This window comes from Amphiprion ocellaris, chromosome 21 (genome assembly GCF_022539595.1).
Source record: "Amphiprion ocellaris isolate individual 3 ecotype Okinawa chromosome 21, ASM2253959v1, whole genome shotgun sequence".
In the NCBI taxonomy this organism is placed as follows: domain Eukaryota; kingdom Metazoa; phylum Chordata; class Actinopteri; family Pomacentridae; genus Amphiprion; species Amphiprion ocellaris.
In genome coordinates, this window is record NC_072786.1 from 25,639,517 (window position 1) to 25,663,087 (window position 23,571).

Here is a 23,571-nt window from a genome sequence, read left to right on the forward strand (position 1 = left end):
ACACACTAGAGAAGATAAAACTAATATAAACCTCCAGTAAATGAGATGTTTCTCTGGTGTCCTTGGTTGGTGTCATTACTCAGATTCATGTAAAAAGATGTGAAAGTCCAGGTTCTGTCTTTAATTAGCTCTCAGACGCAGAATAGAAAAGGTATTTGGATCGTGACGGCAGATTTATCAGAGCTGACTGTGACTCAGGTGTTGATGAATCTGGTAAATTAATGTCACTTCAATGTGAAGCTAATGAAGCAAAAACTTCAGAATGAACAGCAGCTCAGAGGAAACACTGAGTTTAACAAAGCAAACATAGAAGTACTGCAAAGATATGCAGAAAAACAATACACAAGATACAAACATGACCACAAAGAAAACTAAAACAAGGACAAAGAGACACAAGACGACTACAAAGATATGCAAAAACACAAGATGCAAAATGACCATAAGTTAGACACAAAACAACCACAAAAAGACACAAACATGGAATGGAAAACAATCTCTAAGAAGAACAAAAAGTTTATCTCAAAAAGATGCAAAATTGGCCATAATGAGACACAAAATCCCCACAAATAGGCACAAAATCAACAGAAAATTACACAAAACAACAACAAACTCCAAATTCAAACTCCAGGGACACAAAGCAAACCTAAAGATGCACAAAAACAAACATGTAATGCAAAACAACTACAAAGAGACAGAATGATGACAAAGACTGAGAAAACAATCACAAAGAGACACAAAATCACTAGACACAAAACAACTACAAGGAGACACAAAACAACTGTACAAAGACACAAAACCTTCATGAATTGGTGCAAAACAACCATAAAGGAATCCAGTGACCACAAAGATACATAAAATTACCACAAATAGAGATAAAATCACCAGAAAGAGACAGAAAACAACCCCAAAGAGAAACAAAAACAAACATAAAGCACAAAGTGACAAAAGGACACAAAATGATGACAAAGACACAAAAAAACGACTCATAGACATAAAATGTCAACAAAGAGACACAAAATAACCAGAATTAAATGCAGATTACCTGAAAAAAACAAGCATAACCAAAATGGGATACAAAAAAACACACAAAAAGATCAAAAAGATATACAAAAATGACAAAAAAGAGACACAAAATGATGACAGAGACACACAAAATCACCACAACAATCACGCAAAGTGACCCCAATGTGACAAAACAGCCACAGAGAGATGCAAAATGATGACAGAGACTCTAAAAGACGCAAAATAACGACAGTGTAGACAAAAAATGTCAACAGATACTAAACAATCACAAAAAGATACGTTTAAAAAAACAGATGCCAAATGACCACAATGAGACATAAATCAACAACAGAAGCAGATCAAGAGACATAAAATGACCCAAAAAAGACACAAAAACAACCTCAGAGAGACACAAAACCACAGAGAACAGACATAAAGCAACCCCAAAACAACCACAATACAACAAAATGACCTCTAAGAGACACAAAACAGCCACAAATACACAAAAAAAAACTCCAAAATGACTCCAAAGACACAAAAATACCAGTAAAACGTAGAATAACATCCTCTGACAAACTGATTTAATGAAACTCAAACTGCTCCGGTGTGTTATCCATGGAACCAGTCGCAGGTTTGTGGCCGTTAAACTGGTGTGTTTTTATCTCATGTCAGAAACCTAGAAACCCCCTGAGCTCTTATCTCTGGTGTCATCTGGCTCCAATAAAGAGCTGCTTCTTCTTCTTATCGAGCTCCTTCACACCAGGAAACCTGACCGAGGATCCAGGAGACAGAGGAGAAGCAGATTAGAGCTGCTCTCTGTCGGCGTTCGGCCTTATCTCCAAACACTTCCTGGTTTGATTATAAACCCCAGCGACCACCAACTAACCCCTGAATCCTCCTGCTGCTGGAGGAAGCTTCTGACTCGGAGGTTCTGGAGATCAAACCAGACACAGGAGAGGAAGTACAGGCTGAACGTGAAACCACAACACCACCGACTCCCGTTAGGACCAAAATGATCACAAAATAATCACAAAGTGATGCAAAATCACTTTAGAAAGATGCAAAATGACCAAAATTAGATGCAAAACCAGCACAAGGACCTAAAATCTCACCATCAAGAGAGACAAAACCACCACAAATGAGACAAAAACACCACTGTTGGAACAAACAACACCAAAGAGGCACAAAGTCACCACCAAGGGATGCAAAATGCCAACAAATAGATGCAAAATGGCCATATATAGAGACAAAATGACCACAAAGGAACACAAAAACACCACAAAACACCACAAATATGTGCAAAATCAGCACCAAGGAATGCAAAATGGCCATAAATAGATGCAAATTGAGCAGACACTCAAAATCACATCAAACACATAAAAACACCTCTAAAAGACAAAAAAAATATCACCACAAAGACATGAAACCACCAGTAAGGGACAAAAATTCACAATGAAAGACACAAAATGACCAAGAATAGACACAAAAATCACCACTAAAAGACACATACCCACCATGTAGAGAGACAAAATGACCACAAAGAAACACAAAAAGACCACAATGAGAGAAAACAACACCAAAGAGACACAAAATGACCATAAACAAACACAAAACCACCGCTAAGAGACATAAAACCATGTGTCGCGCTGATCAGTACGTCATTTCATACTGCATTTCTATTGGTTAGTTAGTTGATGTAGGTCGCAGCAGCAGTCACATTGTGAGATGATCACCCCAAATTTATGACACCGTCGGCATTTTATGACAGCTTGTCTTTGGTTGCAAGACCATGACAACGGCCGTCCTTGAACCTGTCTCACAGTGCAACGTGGGACCACCCATTTAGAGCCACGACCAAAGATATCGCCACGATTCTCTCACAATTGCTATCTTTCGTCTGGAACGGCCGAAAATCACACAGTGTGTAGTGGTCTATAAAAACATGGAGTCTTTGTCATGGTGCCCCTTTGCTAGCTAAACACACTGGCCTAGTTAAACCCAGTTGCTCTTGAGCACAACAACTTCTTGGGAGGTCGTAAAGCACCACATAAATCTTTGTCATGGTGCCCCGTTGCCAGCTAAAAACACCCACAGAACATTAGGTAACACCTTAGATGCAGAAATGACTTGACTGATTTTAGCAACTGCAGCATACTTAAAAAGACATATTTTCTAGAAAAATCCAGGTTTTGGATTGGTACTTCCTAGTTGTTCATCCCTCTTCTCATGAAAATATACCGTCCACTTCTTCAGATACAGACACAATAGCAGATTTAAACTGTTGTTTTCATTTCATCTGTTGCTGTCAGGCATTTTGGGCTCATTTTTGTATAAACATGACCTGTGTGGTGTTGTGTAGGTGATATCAAAGGGCGTAAATCAACACTTACTGCGCAGGTAGGTGTTGCAGGAATCCAATTAACTCCCCACGTTAATTAAAAATAGCTTAATGCTACGTGTTATTAGCACTGAACCAAGATCACAAGCTCAGGTGTGGACTGACATGTTTGCTGTTGTTTTTCAGGATTACCTGCTGAGCCACATGTACAGCAACGCAGCCAGGAACGACCTGTGGAGTAAACTGTCGGAGGTAAAACTCACCTTTATGAACCTTCTATCCTCACTGACTGAAAGCTGTTAATTAGGTAACGATAGACGCTCACGAGGACGACTTAATGAGGTTTTGTTGGCAGGATGACATGACAGACAGATGGTGGCTTGTTTTTTTTGTTCTGTGCAAGAAGTTTAATTAATGTCACCTTCATGTTGCTAAGGGTGCTCAAATCAGATCTCTTATTACCTGTGAATTTGGACTAAACGTCAGATAACCAGGTTATTGATGACTTTTCAGGACCTTCATTAATTGATTCAATGTCTACAAAGTGGCTCATTATCGGTCATTGATTATTTATTTGCTGGGTCTGTCGCAGGCAATGCGTTCAGAGGGGCGGGACATCGACATCGGTGAGATGATGGACAGGTGGACTCTGCAAATGGGCTACCCCGTCGTCACCATCAGCAAGAACCAATCGGAGCAGCTGCCTACTCATTACATCACCATCAACCAGGAACACTTCCTGTACGGACAGTCGGAAGTCAGGAAGAACAACAGGTCAGAGAAACCTCAAGTTTGCCTTTTTCTGTCTGTTTCACTTTATTGAAAACCAACTTTTAAACATCTTCCACCATTATTCATTCGAGATACTCCAGCATTGAAAAGAATCCATGGAACTGGAAGACTGGAAGGTGTTTGAACTAACTTTCTTTTTTAAAAAGTGCCCAAATTAAACCATTTAAACCAGCACAAGCACCAGAAATCTCACCATCAAGAGAGACAAAATGACCACAAATGATACAAAACGACAACTGTTGGAGCAAACAACACCAAAAAGACACAACATCATCACAAAGACACTCAAAATCACCACCAAGGGATGCAAAATGACCACAAAGACACTCAAAATCACCTCAAACATATGAAATCACCACTAAGACACAAACTCGCCACATAGGGAGACAAAATGACCACAAGGGAACACAACACCGCCACAAAGACACACAGAATCAGTACTAAGAAACACAATCTACCATGAAAAGACACAAAATGACCGCAAAGGGACATAATGTCACCAGTAAAATAAGCAAAATTACCATAAATAGACACAAAATCACCACTAAGAGATGCACTATGACCACAAACAGACACAAAATCACCACAAAAACACACAAATTACACCACTTTTCAGAACCAGAAACTGTACAAACAAAAAAATTTCAACTTTCAAACTGTCCTTGAACTACTCATCTGTAAAAACTAACCAAACCCAAGCTTAAAAGAGTGATATTTCATAAAAGCCACTCTATTCTGCAAGACTTGTTGAAATATTCAACAAATATAAACTTTTCAAGCATCTATATCATCTCTAGCATCTCCTACGGTTGCTATTGAGCTCTCAAAATAATTACAGACCAATCAAAAGATGAGTTTTTATGCAACTATGTGGATTACTATGACCATCTTTCAGATCTTTTTTCTAAAGTATGCCCACCCTCTGCACAAAAAGTCTGGTAAAACTTCTATAAATGTTGCTGTTTTTTTTTTTTTTTAGTTTCAGGAGCATACATGTATTAAGAAAGTTCTTAAAAACTGTAGATCTCACGATTGACCTTCATAAAATCTGCAAAAAGATCCATAGAAAACAGTGCAACATTAAACAGAGAGAAAAAAAGAAATTTTAAGCTTAGATTTGGGTAAGTTTCTTAAGGGAATTGTGTGTTTTGGTTCAAGGACCATCTTGTAGTGGAAAATCTGACAATTAATTCTGTTTGTACAGTTTCTAGTGCTGATAAATGATGTCATTTTGGACATTTCTTTAAGAGAACATGCTTTTCAAACAGCATTTTGGCTTCTGAAGGTTAATAGTCTGTCAATTACAGCAAAAGTTTGGAGTTAAAACCAACATCTGAGATTCATTTTCAAGGTCTGTGAACAACAATGACACCAGATTCCAGAATATAAGGACTTTAAAAGATGGATTGGTTTCCACTAACATTTACTCTACTGTTGGAAAGATCTGGACAACTCATCCTTCTGAATGATATTTCTCGTGAGAGTTTAAACTGTCGAGTGACTTATTGTCTTGTGATGTTGTCTCTTCTTATGAAACAGCTCTTAAATAAATAAAACACAACCAACTAACCAACATTTTATTGGAACAACATCAAACAGAGGGTGGATTTTCTGCAAACACAACACTTTAGAGACAAGAACTGGTTCATCACAAGGAAAAAAACATCTGAACATGAGTGGACCTCGACTGTAAATGCTAAAAGATGATCATTTGAAGACAGAAATGTCCACATTTTAGACAGCGACGGATTTAAGAGACGATTGAAGAAAGACACTAACCAGGTACTTATTATGTCATCTTGGGGTTCCTGGCCAGGCAATTTTATCACCATTTATACCTCAAAATGTGAATCTTAGGTTGTTTTTACAAGAGAATGAAGACATTCAACTCTTACTGTTCTAGTTACCCCTGAAAAAGCCTCTTGGGAGAGACGTGGTTAAATTATCTAGTGAGTTTTTGTCTTGTCAAGTGTAGCAAGTTGTGCACAGACCTATAGATGAGGTAAACAACCACAACACAGAATAGCAACTTTTTAGGACAAAACTCTGCAACTAAACCAGAAAGGACACTCATTTAATGGTTTGAGTGAGGACTAATCGTGATCGGTTACTTTATATGCAGTCTGGAGGTCCCTTGCCAGGCGGTTTACCAGCACTTCTACCTGGAAACATGAATCTTGGGTGGTTATTACATGAATCTTTTGATTCGGGGGGTGAGAAAAAGCTTGCACTCCCTAGTTAGAACTGAAGAAATCTCATTTACCTTAGTTTGCTTTGTGCTATGTAGTGAAGTGTCCACAGACCTATATGTGGGACTAAAGACCAAACAACCACAACCAAACTGAGCAGTTCATCTGTTTTTACACCGTTTCCACCTCAAAAAGTGGATCTGGGGTTGTTTTTACAATAGAATTAAAACTTTGAACTCCTTACGATTCAAGTTAGAGCTGAAAAAGTCTCTTGGAAGAGACATGGAAGGACTTAAAGGACCAAAAAGAAGTGGAGTTGCTTTTTTACTGAAGCTCTTCAGATCACCATGACCTGGGCGACTGAGATTCTATACAGACAGCATTGGAATCAGCGACTATAAAAGGCCTTTCGTCTGCTCTTTGGATGATCTTTTCATGTTTTTTGAGACTCCACCGATCATTTGTTCTTCGTTCCCCGACCAAAAGGATTATCCTGTAAACCACATCGGGCTCTAAATTTGTCCTCGCGCTGCGTTTTCTCCTGAAGAAGCACTTTTCCACTTTTTCCCCACATTCTTTACCACCTTTACATCATTTATATTTCATTTATATTTGATTCACACGATGTTTTATTCAGTCTTTCTCAACCTCTGGAGTTTATTCACCGACCCACTTCTTCCTCCATCAATACTTCATCAGGCTCCGTTCTTTTACCTGTTGTTTGCCTCCTTTTCTTTTTTCTTTTCATTCAATCGCTCTGACCCGCTCGACTTCTCACCAAAAACTTTCCTCACCTTCCTGCGTTTCATGTTCTTGCTGCTCTTCTGTTCTTTTTCCCTCGTCTTTCATCCCTCGTCTTTTGTGTTTTCGCTGGAGCTCCTCTGCTGCTGAGGTCTCGTCGGCTGATGAACTGTTTGTTGTAGGTGGAGATGAACTCTTTCTTTGGCTTCTTATTCGGTCTCCTGGGGGCGGCATTCAGACTCGCTCAGCGGTCCCGGGGCGTTCGCCAACACTCGTAAAATAAAAAAAAGAAGAGAGAGAGAGAGAAGGAGCTGTTGTTGTGCTTTAAGTTGATCCGGCGTCACGGTTGAATGCTGGGATTGAATCAGAAGCTGCTGTCTGATGCTGCAGAGCTGCGTTCAGAGGCTCAGCAGCATTACTCTGTTGACTTTTACAATTTTATTACGGGGAAAAATAGAAATGCATAGAAATCTACTGGAACAAATCCAAATATGACTTTACAGCCATCTCAAATTGAAAATTGGAATCAATACTGGGTTGAAATGGCCACTCTGCATTCTGTACATTAAAAAACCCTCATATAGGTAAAAGTATGTCAGTGTCAACAGCAAAGTGCACCGAGACGATGAGAAATGAAACTGCTCATTCTGCAGAAAAATGTTCCCTGTCCATGTTTGCTGGTATATATGATGTTTTTAATATTATTGCTGCATTTTCTTGATCGATTTTTTTTTTTTTTTTTGCTCCTGTCACATTTTTCTTCACTGTGGGTTCATTTTTCACTGCAATATAGTCCTGTACTGCTAAGGAAAACTCAGAAATGTCTTCTATGAAAAAAATTCAAAAAATTGAAATTCTGTTTTTTTTTGGGGGGGGGGGGTTGCAAAAATTAACAAGACATAGAGTCAACATGCGCAGCTTTGCTGTTACCAATATTTAAAAAAAAATAAATAAATTTTTGCAGCCTCTGCAAACTCTACACATCAGATCATATCAAATGACAAAAAAAATTGGCCCAATATGACAAAAATTGTCCAAAAATGACTCAAAATTTGCCCAAATGCATAAAATTAACCAGAATGACTCGGGAATATTGGGAAAGAATAGTTCCTGCAGACACTACATCCATGTTTCCAGCCTCTCCAGATACAGGTTGTTCAAAATTATTTGAAATTTGTCCAGAACAACTGAAAACTTGTCTAAAATAACTTGAAACTTGTCCAAAGTCATTTAAAATTGTCCAAATTGATTAAAAATCTTCCTTAAGTACCAAAAAAATGTCCAGAAGGACTTTAAAGTAGCTAAAAATGACACAAAATTTGTTCAATTTGGGATTTTTTGGGAGTCTCTACAGACTATTTGAGTCATTTTTGAGTCATTTTTGCCCGATTTTGAGTCTCGCCAGCTATAAAAAGATGTTTGTCTCATGCAGAAATTTTTCCAAAATTACCTGAAATGTGCCAAGAAATTGTCAAAAAAAATCACCAAAAATTTGCCCAAAAAATGCCCAAAATTACCTGAAATGTGCCAAGAAATTGCCAAAAACTTGCCTAAAATTAACAAGAAAACCCCCAAAATTAGTCCAAAATTTGCTCAAAGTTTTCCCAACATTTGTCAAAAATTTGTCCAAAATTTACCAACAATTTCCCCAAAATTTGCCAACAATTGCCAAAAAAAATTCCCCAAATTTGCACTTGATGTTATCCATTCTGGGCAGAGATGAGGCAAATATGGAAACAAATTAAAACTGTACAGACATAAATGTAATAATTTAGATATATATAATTCCTCCATCTCCATGTGAAGATGAGTGTTGTCTGGTTGTGATGTTTTCAGTTCCTCTCTTGATTTCACGTCTCTTTCAAATGACATCTTCTGCTTTGACTGAAGCTTCAGGAACAAATAAAAGTGGGTTAACTAACGCGGCTCTTTTGCTGACAGTCTGTCACTTCCTGTAAATGAGATCCGACCAGCTGTCACACCAGAATAACAGACGACAGAAAGAAAATCTGTCTTTTCTGACTTTTTGTTTAAGTGTCGAGTTTATTTTTTGTCGAACACACGGCAGTTCTCTCTGTTCCTGCTCGACGTCTCGGGTTTTTTCTTTTTCTTTATTTTCCCACCATCAAACAAGCGACACGGCGGAGCAACTAAAGCTTTTTAAAGAACTGAGCTGATAGAAAAAAGAGGAGAAACCAGAGGACGATGTGACGAAGAGGTCGAGGCGATGGAACTGAAAATAAATCAAACAGGATCTCAGGCTGCATTTAACAGCAGCGATCAGCTGATGGACGAGCAGAGATCTGATTGGACAACTTTGATTTAAGGACGAGCTTTAATGCTAAACAGGACGGCCATGAATTATTCATGAGAAGGTAAAGTTTATCTATACACCGCAACGCCTTTGTGAAGAAGAGATTTGACTAAACAAAGAATTCATGAAGCGTTTATTTCAAAATCAAAGAGGACAAAGTTGAGACGACACTTCTGGAGCCGAATCAAGTCGAGCGAACTGCTGCAGATTTTCCACACATCCAGCGTTTGTGATGTGTGACTGAAATTCCACCATCTGTTCAAGGTCTGCAGAACATTTTTGCAAAGCCTGATGCAATCAAAGCAGAAGGACACGCATGTCAGCTGTACGCTCTGAAGGCCTCTTCAAGGATGTCCTCGCTCAGTCTGTTTGTTTCAGAATTTAACTCTCTGAAGCCCAAAAACCTGACAAAAAAAGACAAAAATGACAGCATTTGTCAGCCAGAAAATGCAAAAACAGAAAGAATCATTGCATTTTCAGCTTTCCGAGGTGATTTTTTCGTGTCACCTGCTGTTCTGTCTGATAAATCGACCAAATCTAAGCTCAAAACTGTGATATTTCCCCCCAAATCACTTTATTCTGCTTATCTCGTTTAAAAATTGCAATAACCAGATTCTGCAAAACACTAAGAATTCTGAACAACTTGACACAATCAACATGTGGAAAAAAATTCTGGCTGAGCTGCAGGCAGTGTCTTTACTTTTTATTAGAGCTGTCAAATGATTAAAATGTTTAATCAGATTAATTAACGGGTTGCTGTGGATTAATTTCAATTAAACACGATTAAATATCAATCATTTTTAAGTTATTTTAAGCGCCTTTCATTTTGCATGAGCAACAAACAGACTCAAGGAAGAAGGGAAAATATATATATATGTCACTAAGACGGCCAGCACACTGTATAAGGGTCACCGTAATACAGTAAACCAAAGAGCCACTTAGCAAGTTGCCCAAAATTTGGCAAAACATTTTCCAAAAATTTGCCCAGTTTGCCAGAAATTTGACCAAAACTTGCACAGAATTTGCCAAAAAATTTGACCAAAATTTGTCAAAAAATTGAAAAAAAAAATTGCAAAATGTGCAAAAAGTTCTCACGAACATTCGCCAAAACATCTTCCAAAAATGGCCCAAAAATTTGGCAAACCATTTTCCAAAAATTTGACCAAAATGTGCAAAAAACGATCAAACATTTGACCAAAATTTGCCAAAAAATGTTACCAAAATTTGTCCAAAATTGCCAAAAAAATTGCTAAAAATTTGCCAAGAAAATTGCCCAAAATGTGCCCACAATCTGACCAAGGTTTGCCAATAGCTTGCAAAAGTTTGCCAAAAATTTGTTAAAATTTTTGTTAAAATTTGTGGACATTATCCAGAGTTTGCAGAGAGGAGACAAATTAAAACTGTACAGATATAGATTTAAGCTCCAGTAGCAGCAGTTAAGCTCCAGTATCTATAGACCTATATATACATACATACCGTAATTTCCGGACTATAAGCGGCTACTTTTTTCTCACGCTTTGAACCCTGCGGCTTATACAACGATGCGGCTAATGTATAGATTTTTATGTGCGAGCTTCATGCCATCAATACATTTAGCCTCGTCACATCAGACCAATAAAATTACCGAACAGGTCACAGTGGACCAATGAAACTGTTCGAATTAAATCAAACACACTCACACTAAATTCTTCAAATCAGCCATTTTGCGCTTCATGCACACACCCTCATCATGGAAAACACACAAAGAAATGCATATGATGCAGCTGTTGCAGGCCGAGTCTCCTCTCCTTTACCCTCGGCAGGTTGCGGTGTGTGTGTGTGTGTGTGTGTGTGTGTGTGTGTGTGTGTGTGTGTGTGTGTGTGTGTGTGTGTGTGTGTGTGTGTACGTACGTGTGTGTGTGTACGTACGTGTGTGTGTGTGTGTGTGTGTGTGTGTGTGTGTGTGTGTACGTACGTGTGTGTGTACGTACGTGTGTGTGTACGTGTGTGTGTGTGTGTGTGTGTGTGTGTGTGTGTGTGTGTGTGTGTGTACGTGTGCGTGTACGTGTGTGTGTGAGTGTGACGTGAGGAGGAGCGCTGCAGGTGTGTGTGTGTTGCAGAGATGATCGTGGAAGCGGAGGCATAGTGAGATGCACCATGATGATACAGCCAGTTATACAGGACAAGAGTGGGAAGCCAGTGTTCCCTGGATGAACTGTAAGTGTGGACAGTTGCTGCTGGTTTAATAAAGTGCCTCGTTCTCCCCCTGCAAAGTTTGTCCGGACTTATATCTGGCGGTTACCATTAACGAGCCCCGCTAAGCTAAGCGGGCTAGCACGACCCGAGGCTGCCCAACCGCGGTTCGGCGGCCGGCAGAATCGGGTCGGAAACACAGTTTTTAAGTTAAATGCAACCGATCTGCCTGTCGAAGAAGGAAATAGAGCGTAAGCTTGATATCAATGAATCAATGGTGAGACGTTGGAGTCGGCAGCGTGAACTGACTCAATGCGTTTTACTGCGATGTTACAGGCACTGTTCGGAAAAAGCATACTTTAATTAAAAGTTTAAAAAAAAATCTTTCTGTGTAAATATCTCATGTTACAACGTGGACACCTGCGGCTTATAGTCAGGTGCGGCTTGTATATGTACAAAATTTTTTTTCTTTTTAAATTTAGTGGGTGAGGCTTATATTCCGGTGCGCTCAATAGTCCGGAAATTACGGTGTGTGTATATATGTGTATATATATATATATATATATATATATATATATATATATATATATATATATATATATATATATATATATATATGAGAATGTGCTGCTACTGGAGCTCAACAGGAACACATCAGTGGACGTTAAAGAACACAGATCGACTGGATGTGGAACCTAAAGAGTCGTTAAAGTTCTGATCATATTTTAATTAGAGCAGATTTTAATTACAGTCTATGTTTAACGAGTGTGTGTTTGTGTGTGTTGGGTCACCGCACCACAATTAGCCAAACAATGAGCCACTTACCATTCCCATAATAGCTGTTTGTCGCCGCCGGCAACTGCGGATCAATACGGCTGCCTGGCAACCGAACATTTAATCTGATATTTATATCATTGTGATTGACAGAAGTGGAACTCAATCACATACACTGTTTATTAATATTGATGCTTGTGTGTGTGTGTGTGTGTGTGTGTGTGTGTGTGTGTGTGTGTGTGTGTGTGTGTGTGTGTGTGTGTGTGTGTGTGTGTGTGTGTGTGTGTGTGTGTGTGTCCTCACGGCTGATGCTTTATTCATCAAAGGCAGAAAAAAACTAGTGAATCCAGACACTGGAGGTAAAAAGAAGTCTTCAGACAGCTGCTCACCTCGCCTTCCTCCGCTAAAGAACACGTTGACCTCGTTTATACTCGTCTCCAAACCGCTGATGAAAACCAAACCCAGGAAATTCAAAGATGCACCTGCAGCTGATCCTACGAAGGATCAGAATGTTCGATATCAACCCGATAAATGGTTCAGGAATGAAAATGAGATGTTGTAGAGTGTCCTTGGATTAAAAAAAAAAGCCAAAATACTTCCAGGAATAATGTAGAGAACACAACAGAACGCCACTGAGATGTCAATTTTTTCAACAGTGCAGTATTTCCAGAGTACTTCCTCCTAGGAACAATCCCAAACTAAACCTTTAGAAAGACGATGTTGCAAAATTCAGGCTCCAAAGTAGAAACTCAGTGAACAAAGTAAATAAACTTGTAATGATGTGTGACTATCTAAGCTTACTTCATGACTCCACATGGGGAAGAACTGTCAGAGCAAGTTGTTGAAGATACATGCAGCATTGTGAAACAAAGCAGAATGAAAAAGTTCATAGATGCTGTAAAAAATGTAAATACCCATATTTAAAGCGACTTGAAATTTGTCCAAAATTATTGGGTTAAAAAAGAAGACATAAATTTTGCCTAAAGTGATTAACTTTATTCTCAGTGATTTCCAAAATTATCTTCAAAATGAGTGGGCTGCACAGAGGCGTAGTGGTTAGCACTTTCGCCTTGCAGCTAGAAGATCCCTGGTTCGCGTCCCGGCTTTCCTGGGATCTTTCTGCATGGAGTTTGCATGTTCTCCCTGTGCATGCGTGGGTTTTCTCCGGGTACTCCGGCTTCCTCCCACAGTCCAAAAATATGCTGAGGTTAATTGATTATTCTAAATTGCCCGTAGGTGTGAATGTGAGAGTGATTGTTTGTCTTTGTATGTGGCCCTGGGACAGACTGGTGACCTGTCTAGGGTGTCCCCTGCCTTCGCCCGAGTCAGCTGGGATAGGCTCCAGCCCCCCCGCGACCCTAATGAGGATTAAGCGGTGTATAGATGATGGATGGATCTTCAAAATGACTCAAAACCAGCTCAAAGTGGCATAAACTGAACCAACATGACAGGAGATCTGGACCATTTTATGCATTTGGGCAAATTTTGAGTCATTTTTGGACAGTTTTTACAACATTTCTGGCAAGTTTTTGTTACGTTGGGTAATTTTTTTTGTGATTTTGGACAGTTTTTTGTGGTATTCTGGATGAATCACTCCTTATTTTGGACAGATTTGAGTAATATTGAGGAAGTTTCAGGTCACTTTGGACAAACAGGAAAATCCAACCTACTGGATGAATAAAATAAATGCAGCGTGTTCAGAAACCGTGAAAAGAGGAGCAGGTTGTTGGAAGATACATTCAGCGTGGTGAAACATCTTTCTACAGATGATGAGACTCAAAACTGGACCAAAAATTAGTGAACAGTATTACGTTTTGGTGTAATTTTAGAACTCAAAGTGAGAACTCACAGACAGGTATACAGGTAGGTATGAGCAGGATTTCTTTATTTGATAATCTAATCAATAATCTGCCACAAAGGCCAAAACTCACACGAAGTGGGGAGAGTGAGGGGGAGAGGCACACATCGGCGCTGGCGGCGTGAGTCGGATCCGGAGTCCGGCAACTGGGGCAGGTCTGGTCGGTGCAGTCCGTGGGTGGAGGGACACGTCCTCTGTCAGGAGGCCTGTGAGGGTCCAATACCTCTATCAGGAGGTTCTACAGAAGGAGGCCGGCAGCTCTGTCCTTCAGTCCCGTAGACCAGCTCACAGAGGCTCATGGTCACTCTAGCTCTCAGGCCTTGTCCACATGTAGCAAGGTTTTTGTAAAACCGAATATCCTTCCCCCTCCGTCTAGAAAAAAACTTACGTACACACCACCTCGTTTTTAGAAAAAAACTTCATCCACACCTAACCGCATAACTGCGTTTTTCAGCACATTCATAAGCATGCCAGACCTTTAGGTGGCAGTAGTTCCCCAAATCCTAGCAAGGTGGTGGAGAATAACCGTCCTTAACGTCGTCCTTCGCCTGTGTTGTTGAATGTGGATCAGTATCTGGGCTTGTAAAAACAAGCAAGTAAAAACGCCTGTACAAGAAACAGCGCCCAAAACCTTGTGAGAGCATCCATACTGTTACCGAATGTAAACACAGGTCGCATATGTGACGTAAGAACATATTTTGTCGCAGGCGGTGACGTTTCGAAACGCAAAACCCCGGTTACTGATGTCCACATGCAGACGCATAAAACGGAGAATTCGCAAATCTTCACTTCGGTCGGAGTTTTTAAAAAGAATCGTTTTTGATGACGTAAATCTGCGTTTTCGTGTGGATGACAGGCCGAATCGTAGAAAAATATCTTCGTTTTGTGAGCTACCTGGCTACGTGTGGACAAGGCCTCAGTCTCTTGCTCCACGCCGATGCTTCTCTCTTGCACTGCTGGTCCAACAGTACGATCCCACACCCAAGGCTGTGTGGAGCTCGCTTTTAACGAGCTGCTGATGATGACGAGTCTCAGGTGGAGGATCCTGGCAGGTGATCTCCTTCTGCGCTGATCACCAGCCACTCAGAGGGAGAGAGACAGAAGCCGATGCTTCTTTCTGCAGGAGCAAAGAAACGGTGAGAAACTGGTTGAAGTCCAGCGTTTTAACTCAGTAGAACTGTCTAGTTGAAGCCTACTTTGTGACAATCTTGCGTTTCTTTAAACGCTTGACACGTGAAAGTGTAAAAATTACTCAACTAGTCTCCAGCGTTCGGCGTAGTTAACCTCTGAAACCCTTTTAAAAAGACAACAAACCCTCGGCTGTTTCCTTCTTGACTGATGCCGGCCGACTGCTGCAGCTCTAACTTCCTGTCGGCGAATCCATTTGCGGCTGACTGATGCCGAACGATCGGCGCTGACCATCGCTCTCTCTAATGCCTCCACGGCTGATAACCGAGGCAATAAAACCAGATCAAATCCCAACGACCATTACTGACATCCGTCTTCTCTCTCTAGTCTACAGTGGCAGGTCCCGTTGACGGTCGCCGTGGGAAACGCATCCAGCATTTGTTCGGAGAGCCTCATATGGATCAACAACAAGACAGGTACTGATCTACAGCAAACATCTCTGTGAAGTTGTTAATCCTCATGTGAACTCAGATAACCAGCTGATTTCACTAATTAATTATCTGCACACGAGGTCTTTGTTCTGAGACTGATTCAGGTCCTGTGTGTGATCCCTGTTTTCTGGGAAATTCAGCTTCTTTTGATTCATTCTCTTAAGATTAAGACTATGTCTGGGTCTGTTTTAGAGGAATAAAACTGTTTCTCTTTCTGTTTTTGCGACATAAAACTCTCTTGGTTAGTATGGTTTTGTTGAATTAAACTCTTTCCGGTTCTGTTCCTGTGGAATAAATCTCTTCCTATTCCTGTTTTTGCAGCAACAAAAATGTTAGGTTCCATTTGTGTAAAATAAAGCTGGTTCTACTTTCATTTCTTGGAGAACAGAGACAATTCCAATTCTGTTTTTGAGGATCATATCTTTGTTTTTGGAAAAGACAGCTTGTTTTGATACAGTTTCGTAAGATTAATTCTGGTTCTGTTTTTGAGTAAAAACTCTTGTTTCTGTTTTTGTGACATAAAACTATCTTGGGTTCAGATTTTGGAAAATAAAACTAGTTTCTTTGAAAATAAAGGTAATTTTGGTTTTGTTTTTTGAACAAGATATTTCAGTTTGTGGAAAATAAAACTTGTTCTAATTCTAGTTTCTTGTGAATAAAGATATTCTGGAATGATTTTGTTGATTAAAACTACTTCCATGTCTGTTTTTGAGGAATAAATCAGGTTCTGCTTCAGATTCCTTATTAAAGCTTGTTTTAGTTTTGTTTTTGAAGACAATATCTGTTTTCAGAGAAAATGAAGCTTGTCTTAATTCAGTTTTTTGAGATTAGGACTCATTCTGATTCTGTTTTTGAGGCAAAAAATCTCTTTTTATTGCCGTTTTTGCTCTCTTGGGTTCGGTTATTTGAAAAATAAAACTGGTTGTGCTTTAAGTTCTTGGAGAATAGAGAAGGTTCTGGTTCTGTTTTGAGGAAGAGAACTGTAATTTTAGGAAATCGTTTGTTCTGACTCATTTTCTTAGATATATTCTGGTTCCCTTTTTTAGAGGAATAAATCTCCTATTTCAGTTTCTTGCATCATGAAACACTCTTGGGTTCAGATTTTGAACGCTGTATTTAGCCTGCTCTGCTTTAGTTTTTGAAGAGAAGAACTCTGGAAAATTGAGCTTGTTTTGATCTAGTTTCTTGAGATTAGGACTAATTCTGGGCCTGTTTTAGGTTCTTGGAGAACAAAGATAATTCTGGTTCTGTTTTTGAGGATTTTTGCTTTAGGTTCTTGGAGAACAGAGATGACTCTGGTTCTGTTTTTGAAGAAGAGAACTGCTTTTAGAAAATAAAGAAAATTCAGGTTCTGTTTTTGTGGAATAAATCAATTTTTATTCCCGTTTTTGTAAATAAAACTCTTGGTTTCAGATTTTGGAATCTGGTTGTTCTAATTTGGGTTCTTGAGAAGAATGTCTATCTCTGGTGTAGGTTTGATGAAAAAAACAAAACAATTTCCAGTTCTGTTTTTGAGGAATATATCTGTTTTTATTCCTGTTTTTGCAGCAACAAACTGCTGCGTTCCATTCATGGAAAAAAAATGGTTCGCCATTTGATTTTGTGTTTTGAACAAGAGATCTGTTTATGGTTCTATCTCTTATTATGGTATGGTTTTGTTGAATAAAACTAATTCTGGTTCTGTTTTTGAGGAATATATCGCTTTTTATTCCTATTTTTGAAGCATAAAACTTGTGTTGCATTTGTGGAAAATCAAGCGGTTTCTGCTTTAAGTTCTTTGAGACTAAAGATGTTTTTTGTTGTTTATTTTAACGAGACTTCTCAGTTTTTGAAAAATTAACTGGTTCAGATTCAGTTTCTTGAGAATAAGGCTAAATCTGGGTTTGTTTTTGAGGAATAAATCTCCTTTTATTTCCATTTTTGTGACATAGAACTCTCTCATGTTCACATTTGGAAAAACAAACTGCCACTCCAACATGTGATATCCAACGTCTCCATCAGACTTAATCCTCGTGTTTCCTTCTGATAACGAGCTGTTATCTTGGGATTATTTAACGTGTAAATATCTCACGATCGCAAATTAATTATCTCCACACAACAGACTTGTGATTTAAAAAACAGAAAAACAGCTGAAGCGTTTAGGTGTGAGTCTTTGAGGAAAAGCTTTTCTTTTCTGTCGGCTTTGGGAATAAACTGTTTTTTGAAGAATAAAGCTGCTCTGTGTCTCTTTGTATCGAAAAAAAGTTCATTCTAGGACAGTTTGTTTTTCTTCTTTCTGTGCTTTTATGAGTAAAACTTGTTCATTTCTGTGGTGAGAACAACTGATTCTGGTTCAGCTTGTAGATGGATGAAGGTTCTGCTGTTGCCTTTGTTTTGTGGAGTATAAAGCTTCCTCTGGATCTGCAGCTCCACTTTGGTTTCTACTTCCTCTTTCCTTCTTTGTTTTTGGAGAAAACTTTGTTCCTCTTCTGCTGATGAAGTTCAAACACTCCTAGGATGGGTTTTTTGGGAAACAGAATCAGCGCTGTTGAAGTTTTCCAGTTGAAAGCTTGTTTTATTTCAGTTTTTGGAGGGTTTGACTTCTGTTTTTGTCAAGTCTTACATTTTTGGAGAATAAAGATAATTCTTAAGTTCTTTGAGAAAAAAGATGATCGGGTTTCGTTTTTGAACAAGAGGTATCAGTTTTTGGAAAATAAAGCTGGTTCTGCTTTAGGTTCTTGGAGATTGAAGCTTGTACTAGTTTAGTTCTTGAAAAATAAAGTTGTTTTTGGAAAATAAAGTTTGTTTTGATTGAGTGTCTAAAGAATAAGTCTTATTCCGGTTCTGTTTTTGAAGAAGAAATCGGTTTCCATTCCTGTTTTTGCAACATAAAGCTATTTTTTGAGAGTAATAATAATAATAGGTTCTGCTTTAGTTCTGGTTCTGTATTTGGAAAATAGAAGTTGTTCTGACTCGGTTTCATAAGAATAAAACTAATGCTAATTGTGTTTTGTTGAGGAGAACTACTTCTGGTTCTGTTTTTAAGGAATAAATATCTTTATCTCCATTTATGCAGCATGAATCTCTCTTAGATGCAGTTTTTGGAAATGAAAGGTGGTTCTGCTTTAGAGTCTTCAAAATTAAGCTAATTTCGGTTCTGTTTGTGGAAAAGAAAACTTGTTCTGATACAGTTTTTTTTTTTACTAAGACTAATTCTGGTTCTGTTTTGTTAAGTCAGGGTCTGTTTTTGAGGAATAAATCTCTATTTCTGTTCTTGCAACATGAAACTCTTTTGGGTTCAGATTTTGGAACGTGAAACTGGTTCTGCTTTAGGTTCTTTGAGAATAAAGATAATTCTGGTGTCATTTCTCAACAACAGAGGTCAGTTTTTGGAAAATAAAGCTTGTTCTGATTCAGTTTCAATTTTATTCTGCTTCTCTTTCATTCAATAAAACCAATCCCAATTCTGTTTTTGAGGAATAAATAGAAATTTGATCTCCATTTATGCAGCACAAAACTCTGATACAATTTCTGTAGAATTCTTGAAGAATAAAGATTATTCCAGTTCTGTTTTTGGAAAAATAGAGCTTGTTCTGATTCAGTTTTTTGAGACTAAGAATAATTCTGATTCTGTTTTTGAGCAACAAATCTCTTTCTATTTCTGTTTTTGCGACATAAAACTCTCACGTTGAGATTTTGGGAAATGAAACTAGTTCCGCTTTAGGTTCTCAGAGAATATAGATAATTCTAGTGTAATTTTTCAAACAAAGAGGCCAGTTTTTTGAAAATAAAGCTTGTTCTGATTCAGATTCTTGAGAATTAAGGTTATTCTGGTTTTCTTTCATTCAATAAATCTAATTATGGTTCTGTTTTTGGGGAATCAATACAGTTTTTATCTCCATTTATGCAGCATGAAGTTCTCTCAGAAACCGTTTCTGAAGAGTTCTGGAAGAATAAAGATTTTTCCAGTTCTGTCTTGAAGATGAGATTTCTGTTTTGTTTTTTTATTTTTTTTATTAAGCATGTTGTGATCCAGTTTCTTGAGACTAAGACTAATTCAAGGTCTGTTTTTGAGGAATAAATCGGTTTTTATTCCCATTTTTGCACCATAAAACTATTTTGGGTTGATATTTTGGAAAGTAAATCTGGTTCTGCTTAAGTTTCTTGAAGAATAAATATAATTCTAGTGTCATGTTTCAACAATAGAGGTTTATTTTTGGAACATGAAGCCTGTTCTGATTTGATTTCTTGAGAAATAAGCTTATTCTAGTTTTCTTTCATTAAATACAACTAATTGTGGTTCTGTTTTTGAGAAATAAATCTCTTTGTATTCCCGTTTTTGCAGCACTAAACTAGGGTTCAGTTTTTGGATAATAAAGCTGATTCTGGTTTAGCTTCTTGGAGAACAAACCAAATCCTGGTTTTGTAGTTCCACTTTTGCAGGATAAAACTCTCTGTGGTTCTGTTCCTGAAATACAGATCGTCCTCTTGTTGTGTTTATTAGCAGCTGACAGCGGTGAGTTCAGATCCAGATTCTGGGTTCAGGCACAGCTTCACCTGCTTACAAAGTGCATGGAGAAGTTCAGGACTTCCCGACGGTTTGTTTCAGCCAGAGGGAACGAGTGGAGGAAGTGGGTCAGACTCGGGTCAGCAGCTATTTTCTTTCCTTGTTTTCCACCTGGAAGAAACTCTGAAACTTGTTCTCTAAAGTTGGCAAACCTAATTTTACAACCTCGGAGGAAGTGAAGCTGCTTTCAGCCACACAGCTTTAAAAAGAGCTGCTGACCTGCCAGGAGATATTTTGGTTGTTTTTACTTTTTCTGCTCCATCGTTCCAGGTGTAAGTATCCAAATAACACATGTAGGTGAATCTGGAACATTCAGCAACGAGGTCTAAAACTGGATATAAAAATTAAAAACCATTTAAATTATAAATTAGTTTCCTTGTGCACTGCTACTCTGCTCCCAGTGCTCCTGCAACACTCATATGATATCTTTATTTTTGGACTAAATCTGTTTTTATTCCCATTTTTGCTGCATAAATCTGTTATCATTTTTATTTGGAATGTTAAGCTGGTTCTGCTTTAGGTTCATGGAGAATAAAGATAATTCTGGTTCTTTTATTGAAGATGAGAACTGTTTTGTAAACTTGAATCCTGTTTTATTTCAGTTTCTTGAGATTAGGACTAGTTCTGGTTCCTTTTTAGAGGAATAAATCCTATATATGTGTATATATATATATATATATATATATATATATATATATATATATATATATATATATATATATATATATATATATATATATATATATATAAAGATATATATATAGTATTTTGAAAAAATCTGTGTTTTTTTTGCACTTCATTTCCTGAGACAATTGTTCTTTTTACTTTGCTTTTTTTTTTTTTAAATAATTTTTCTTTTAATATGCATCTTTTAATGCCAAATTTATACTTTAATTGACTTAAAAATGTTACCTTTTAATGTTTTTTTGTTATTTTTATCAACATTTCTCATTTGTCTAGTTATGTCTTTAATTTTTCTGACTTTGTTTTCTTTTTGTCCTCGTTTGAACAGCGTGGTGTCGTCTGCGAATTGAGTGACCTTAAGTTAGGCTTTTATTTTGGTGCTTTTTCAGTTAATTTTCAGGTTTTGCTGCTTTGATCAACAGACTTATATGTTTGTTGTGTTTTCTCTTAGAAACCCACAGAGTCAGCGAGATGGACGGCAACACCTGGTTGCTAGGCAACATCAACCAAACTGGATATTTCCGTGTGAACTACGACCTGCAGAACTGGAAGCTACTGATTCAGCAGCTGCACAGCAACCCTCAAGTAAACCTGTCTGTCTCTGTGTCCATCAGTCTGTCTGTTTATTACCATCTAACTGTCTGTCTGTGACTTTTTCTGCTGATTTTTCCCAGTTTTTCAGTTATTTTTTTGCTCATTTTGTACCTCAGATCATCTCGATTGGAAACAGGGCGGGGCTTATCGATGATGCCTTCAACCTGGCCAGGTGAGTCTTGATTTTACTCAGAATTACAGCATAAAAACGCCCACTTGTTTACTGTTTTTCCACCACATCTGGCACATCTGGACAGTTCATCCTGCCTCTGACATTGTCATCATGTAGCATATCTAGCTAGCTCAGCAGAGGAGGTGTTGTGTTTGCTGTAGTTTGACAGACTTGGCTGTAAATACACAAGTTTATGTATGTGAATTCAAACTCTTCATACATAAATTTCCCTTCACACTGGAGGCTTTGGTCACAGCTTTACCAGCTGGATTCCTCCACCACACGATAAGTGCAGCTCAGGGATTAGCGCCGCCGCCTCCTAGTAAAAGGTTTTCCTGCATCTTTCTGTGGATGTTTGCATGTTTTCCTCTGCATTATTAAACCTGGTTCCTGCTAAGACATGTGGATGTTTACACACAAAAAAAAACCTCCTGCAGATTTCCAGGAAACTTTGCTTTGACCTTGTGAACCCTGAAACTCGCCAACATTTTTGAAAGGTGTGTTGTCTTTTGAAAAATACTGAAAATAACACAATTAATCAGATATCTAAAGGAAGAATTGTTAAATTTTCAGCTTTTACATGGTCCTTGAATGCATTGTGTGTCAAAATTACTTTTACTGACTGCTGAAGGTTATTTACATGTATAAAACTTAAAGCATTAATAATAATAGTAATAAAAATAACAAATAAATATAATTAAATCAAATGATAAATAAAACTGTATTTTGACAGATTGCCTTTGCTGAAAAATAATATACACCAATGAAAACACATTTATTCACCATTTTTATTGTGAAAACTTCTGTAATTATGCAAGATGGCTCACATTTGAACAACAAACTTATGTAAAATGACATATATATATATATATATATATATATATATATATATATATATATAAACTTAAATTTCACAGTTGAATCTAATAATTGTAATATATTTGCTAAGCTTTTCAGACAAATAGATACTATTATATTACAGATTTTCTCTGTTTTCTGAAGTTACAGATAATAACTGGTAAAGTCACAGAAATAAAGGTGTCAATTTGAATGTTGACTGTAAATAAAACAGCCCAAAACTATAAATACTGTCCACATGAAAAGTCTGTATTTCTACAAATAGTAATTCACCATCTGTTACTGCATTTTAGTCAGCAAAAATACATTATTTTGCAGATATTTGCCAATATTTGAAATGAAAATATGTAAATTAAGAAATGAAAAGTGAGAATTTATTGTTTGAGCGATAATTTTACAGATTTTCTTTGTTTTGTTCATGTAAATATCTGGTAAAATCACAGACAAAAAGGTGTCAATTTGCATGTTGACTATTGAATTTGAAGATTGTCTCAGATTTGTCAGAAATGACAAATAAATGTCCAAAATGACTGAAACATGCACAGAAATTCCTTTTCAATTGAGTTTTATCGTACATTTCTAAATAGAACTGCCAAAATGATTCACTTGTGGTCCAAAGTCAAAACTCAAAGCTCAAAACTGATCCTAAAATGACTCCCAAGGGTCACCTTATACATGAAAGTTGTATTTCAGCTGAGATCACTTCATGGAATGAATGCAAATACAAAAAAAAGCACAATAAGAGAAGCCTTCATTTTCCCATGTGGTCAGTGTTCCCTGAGGCTGGTCAGACTGAGTGAGATCCATCTAAACTGCAGCTTCTTCCTTTCTGTCTGTGTTCAGAATGAGGCATGTTTTTTGTTCATTATTACTACATCTTCATGTCCTGTACAGTCAGTGAAGCTGGAACAGAAAATA

The 23,571-nt window shown here is 37.8% G+C and overlaps 1 protein-coding gene across 2 annotated transcripts in view; it reads left to right on the forward strand.

Moving 5' to 3' along the window:
- Nucleotides 1-23,571, forward strand: part of LOC111571736 (thyrotropin-releasing hormone-degrading ectoenzyme-like) — a 280,894-nt gene that overhangs the window by 219,744 nt on the left and 37,579 nt on the right. For both annotated transcript variants that reach the window (XM_055006866.1, XM_055006865.1), the window contains 5 exons: nucleotides 3,527-3,592; nucleotides 3,933-4,114; nucleotides 15,696-15,784; nucleotides 21,481-21,614; nucleotides 21,740-21,795. In XM_055006866.1, the coding sequence (XP_054862841.1) occupies nucleotides 3,527-3,592; nucleotides 3,933-4,114; nucleotides 15,696-15,784; nucleotides 21,481-21,614; nucleotides 21,740-21,795 (527 nt within the window). The remainder of the gene's footprint in view (nucleotides 1-3,526; nucleotides 3,593-3,932; nucleotides 4,115-15,695; nucleotides 15,785-21,480; nucleotides 21,615-21,739; nucleotides 21,796-23,571) is intronic.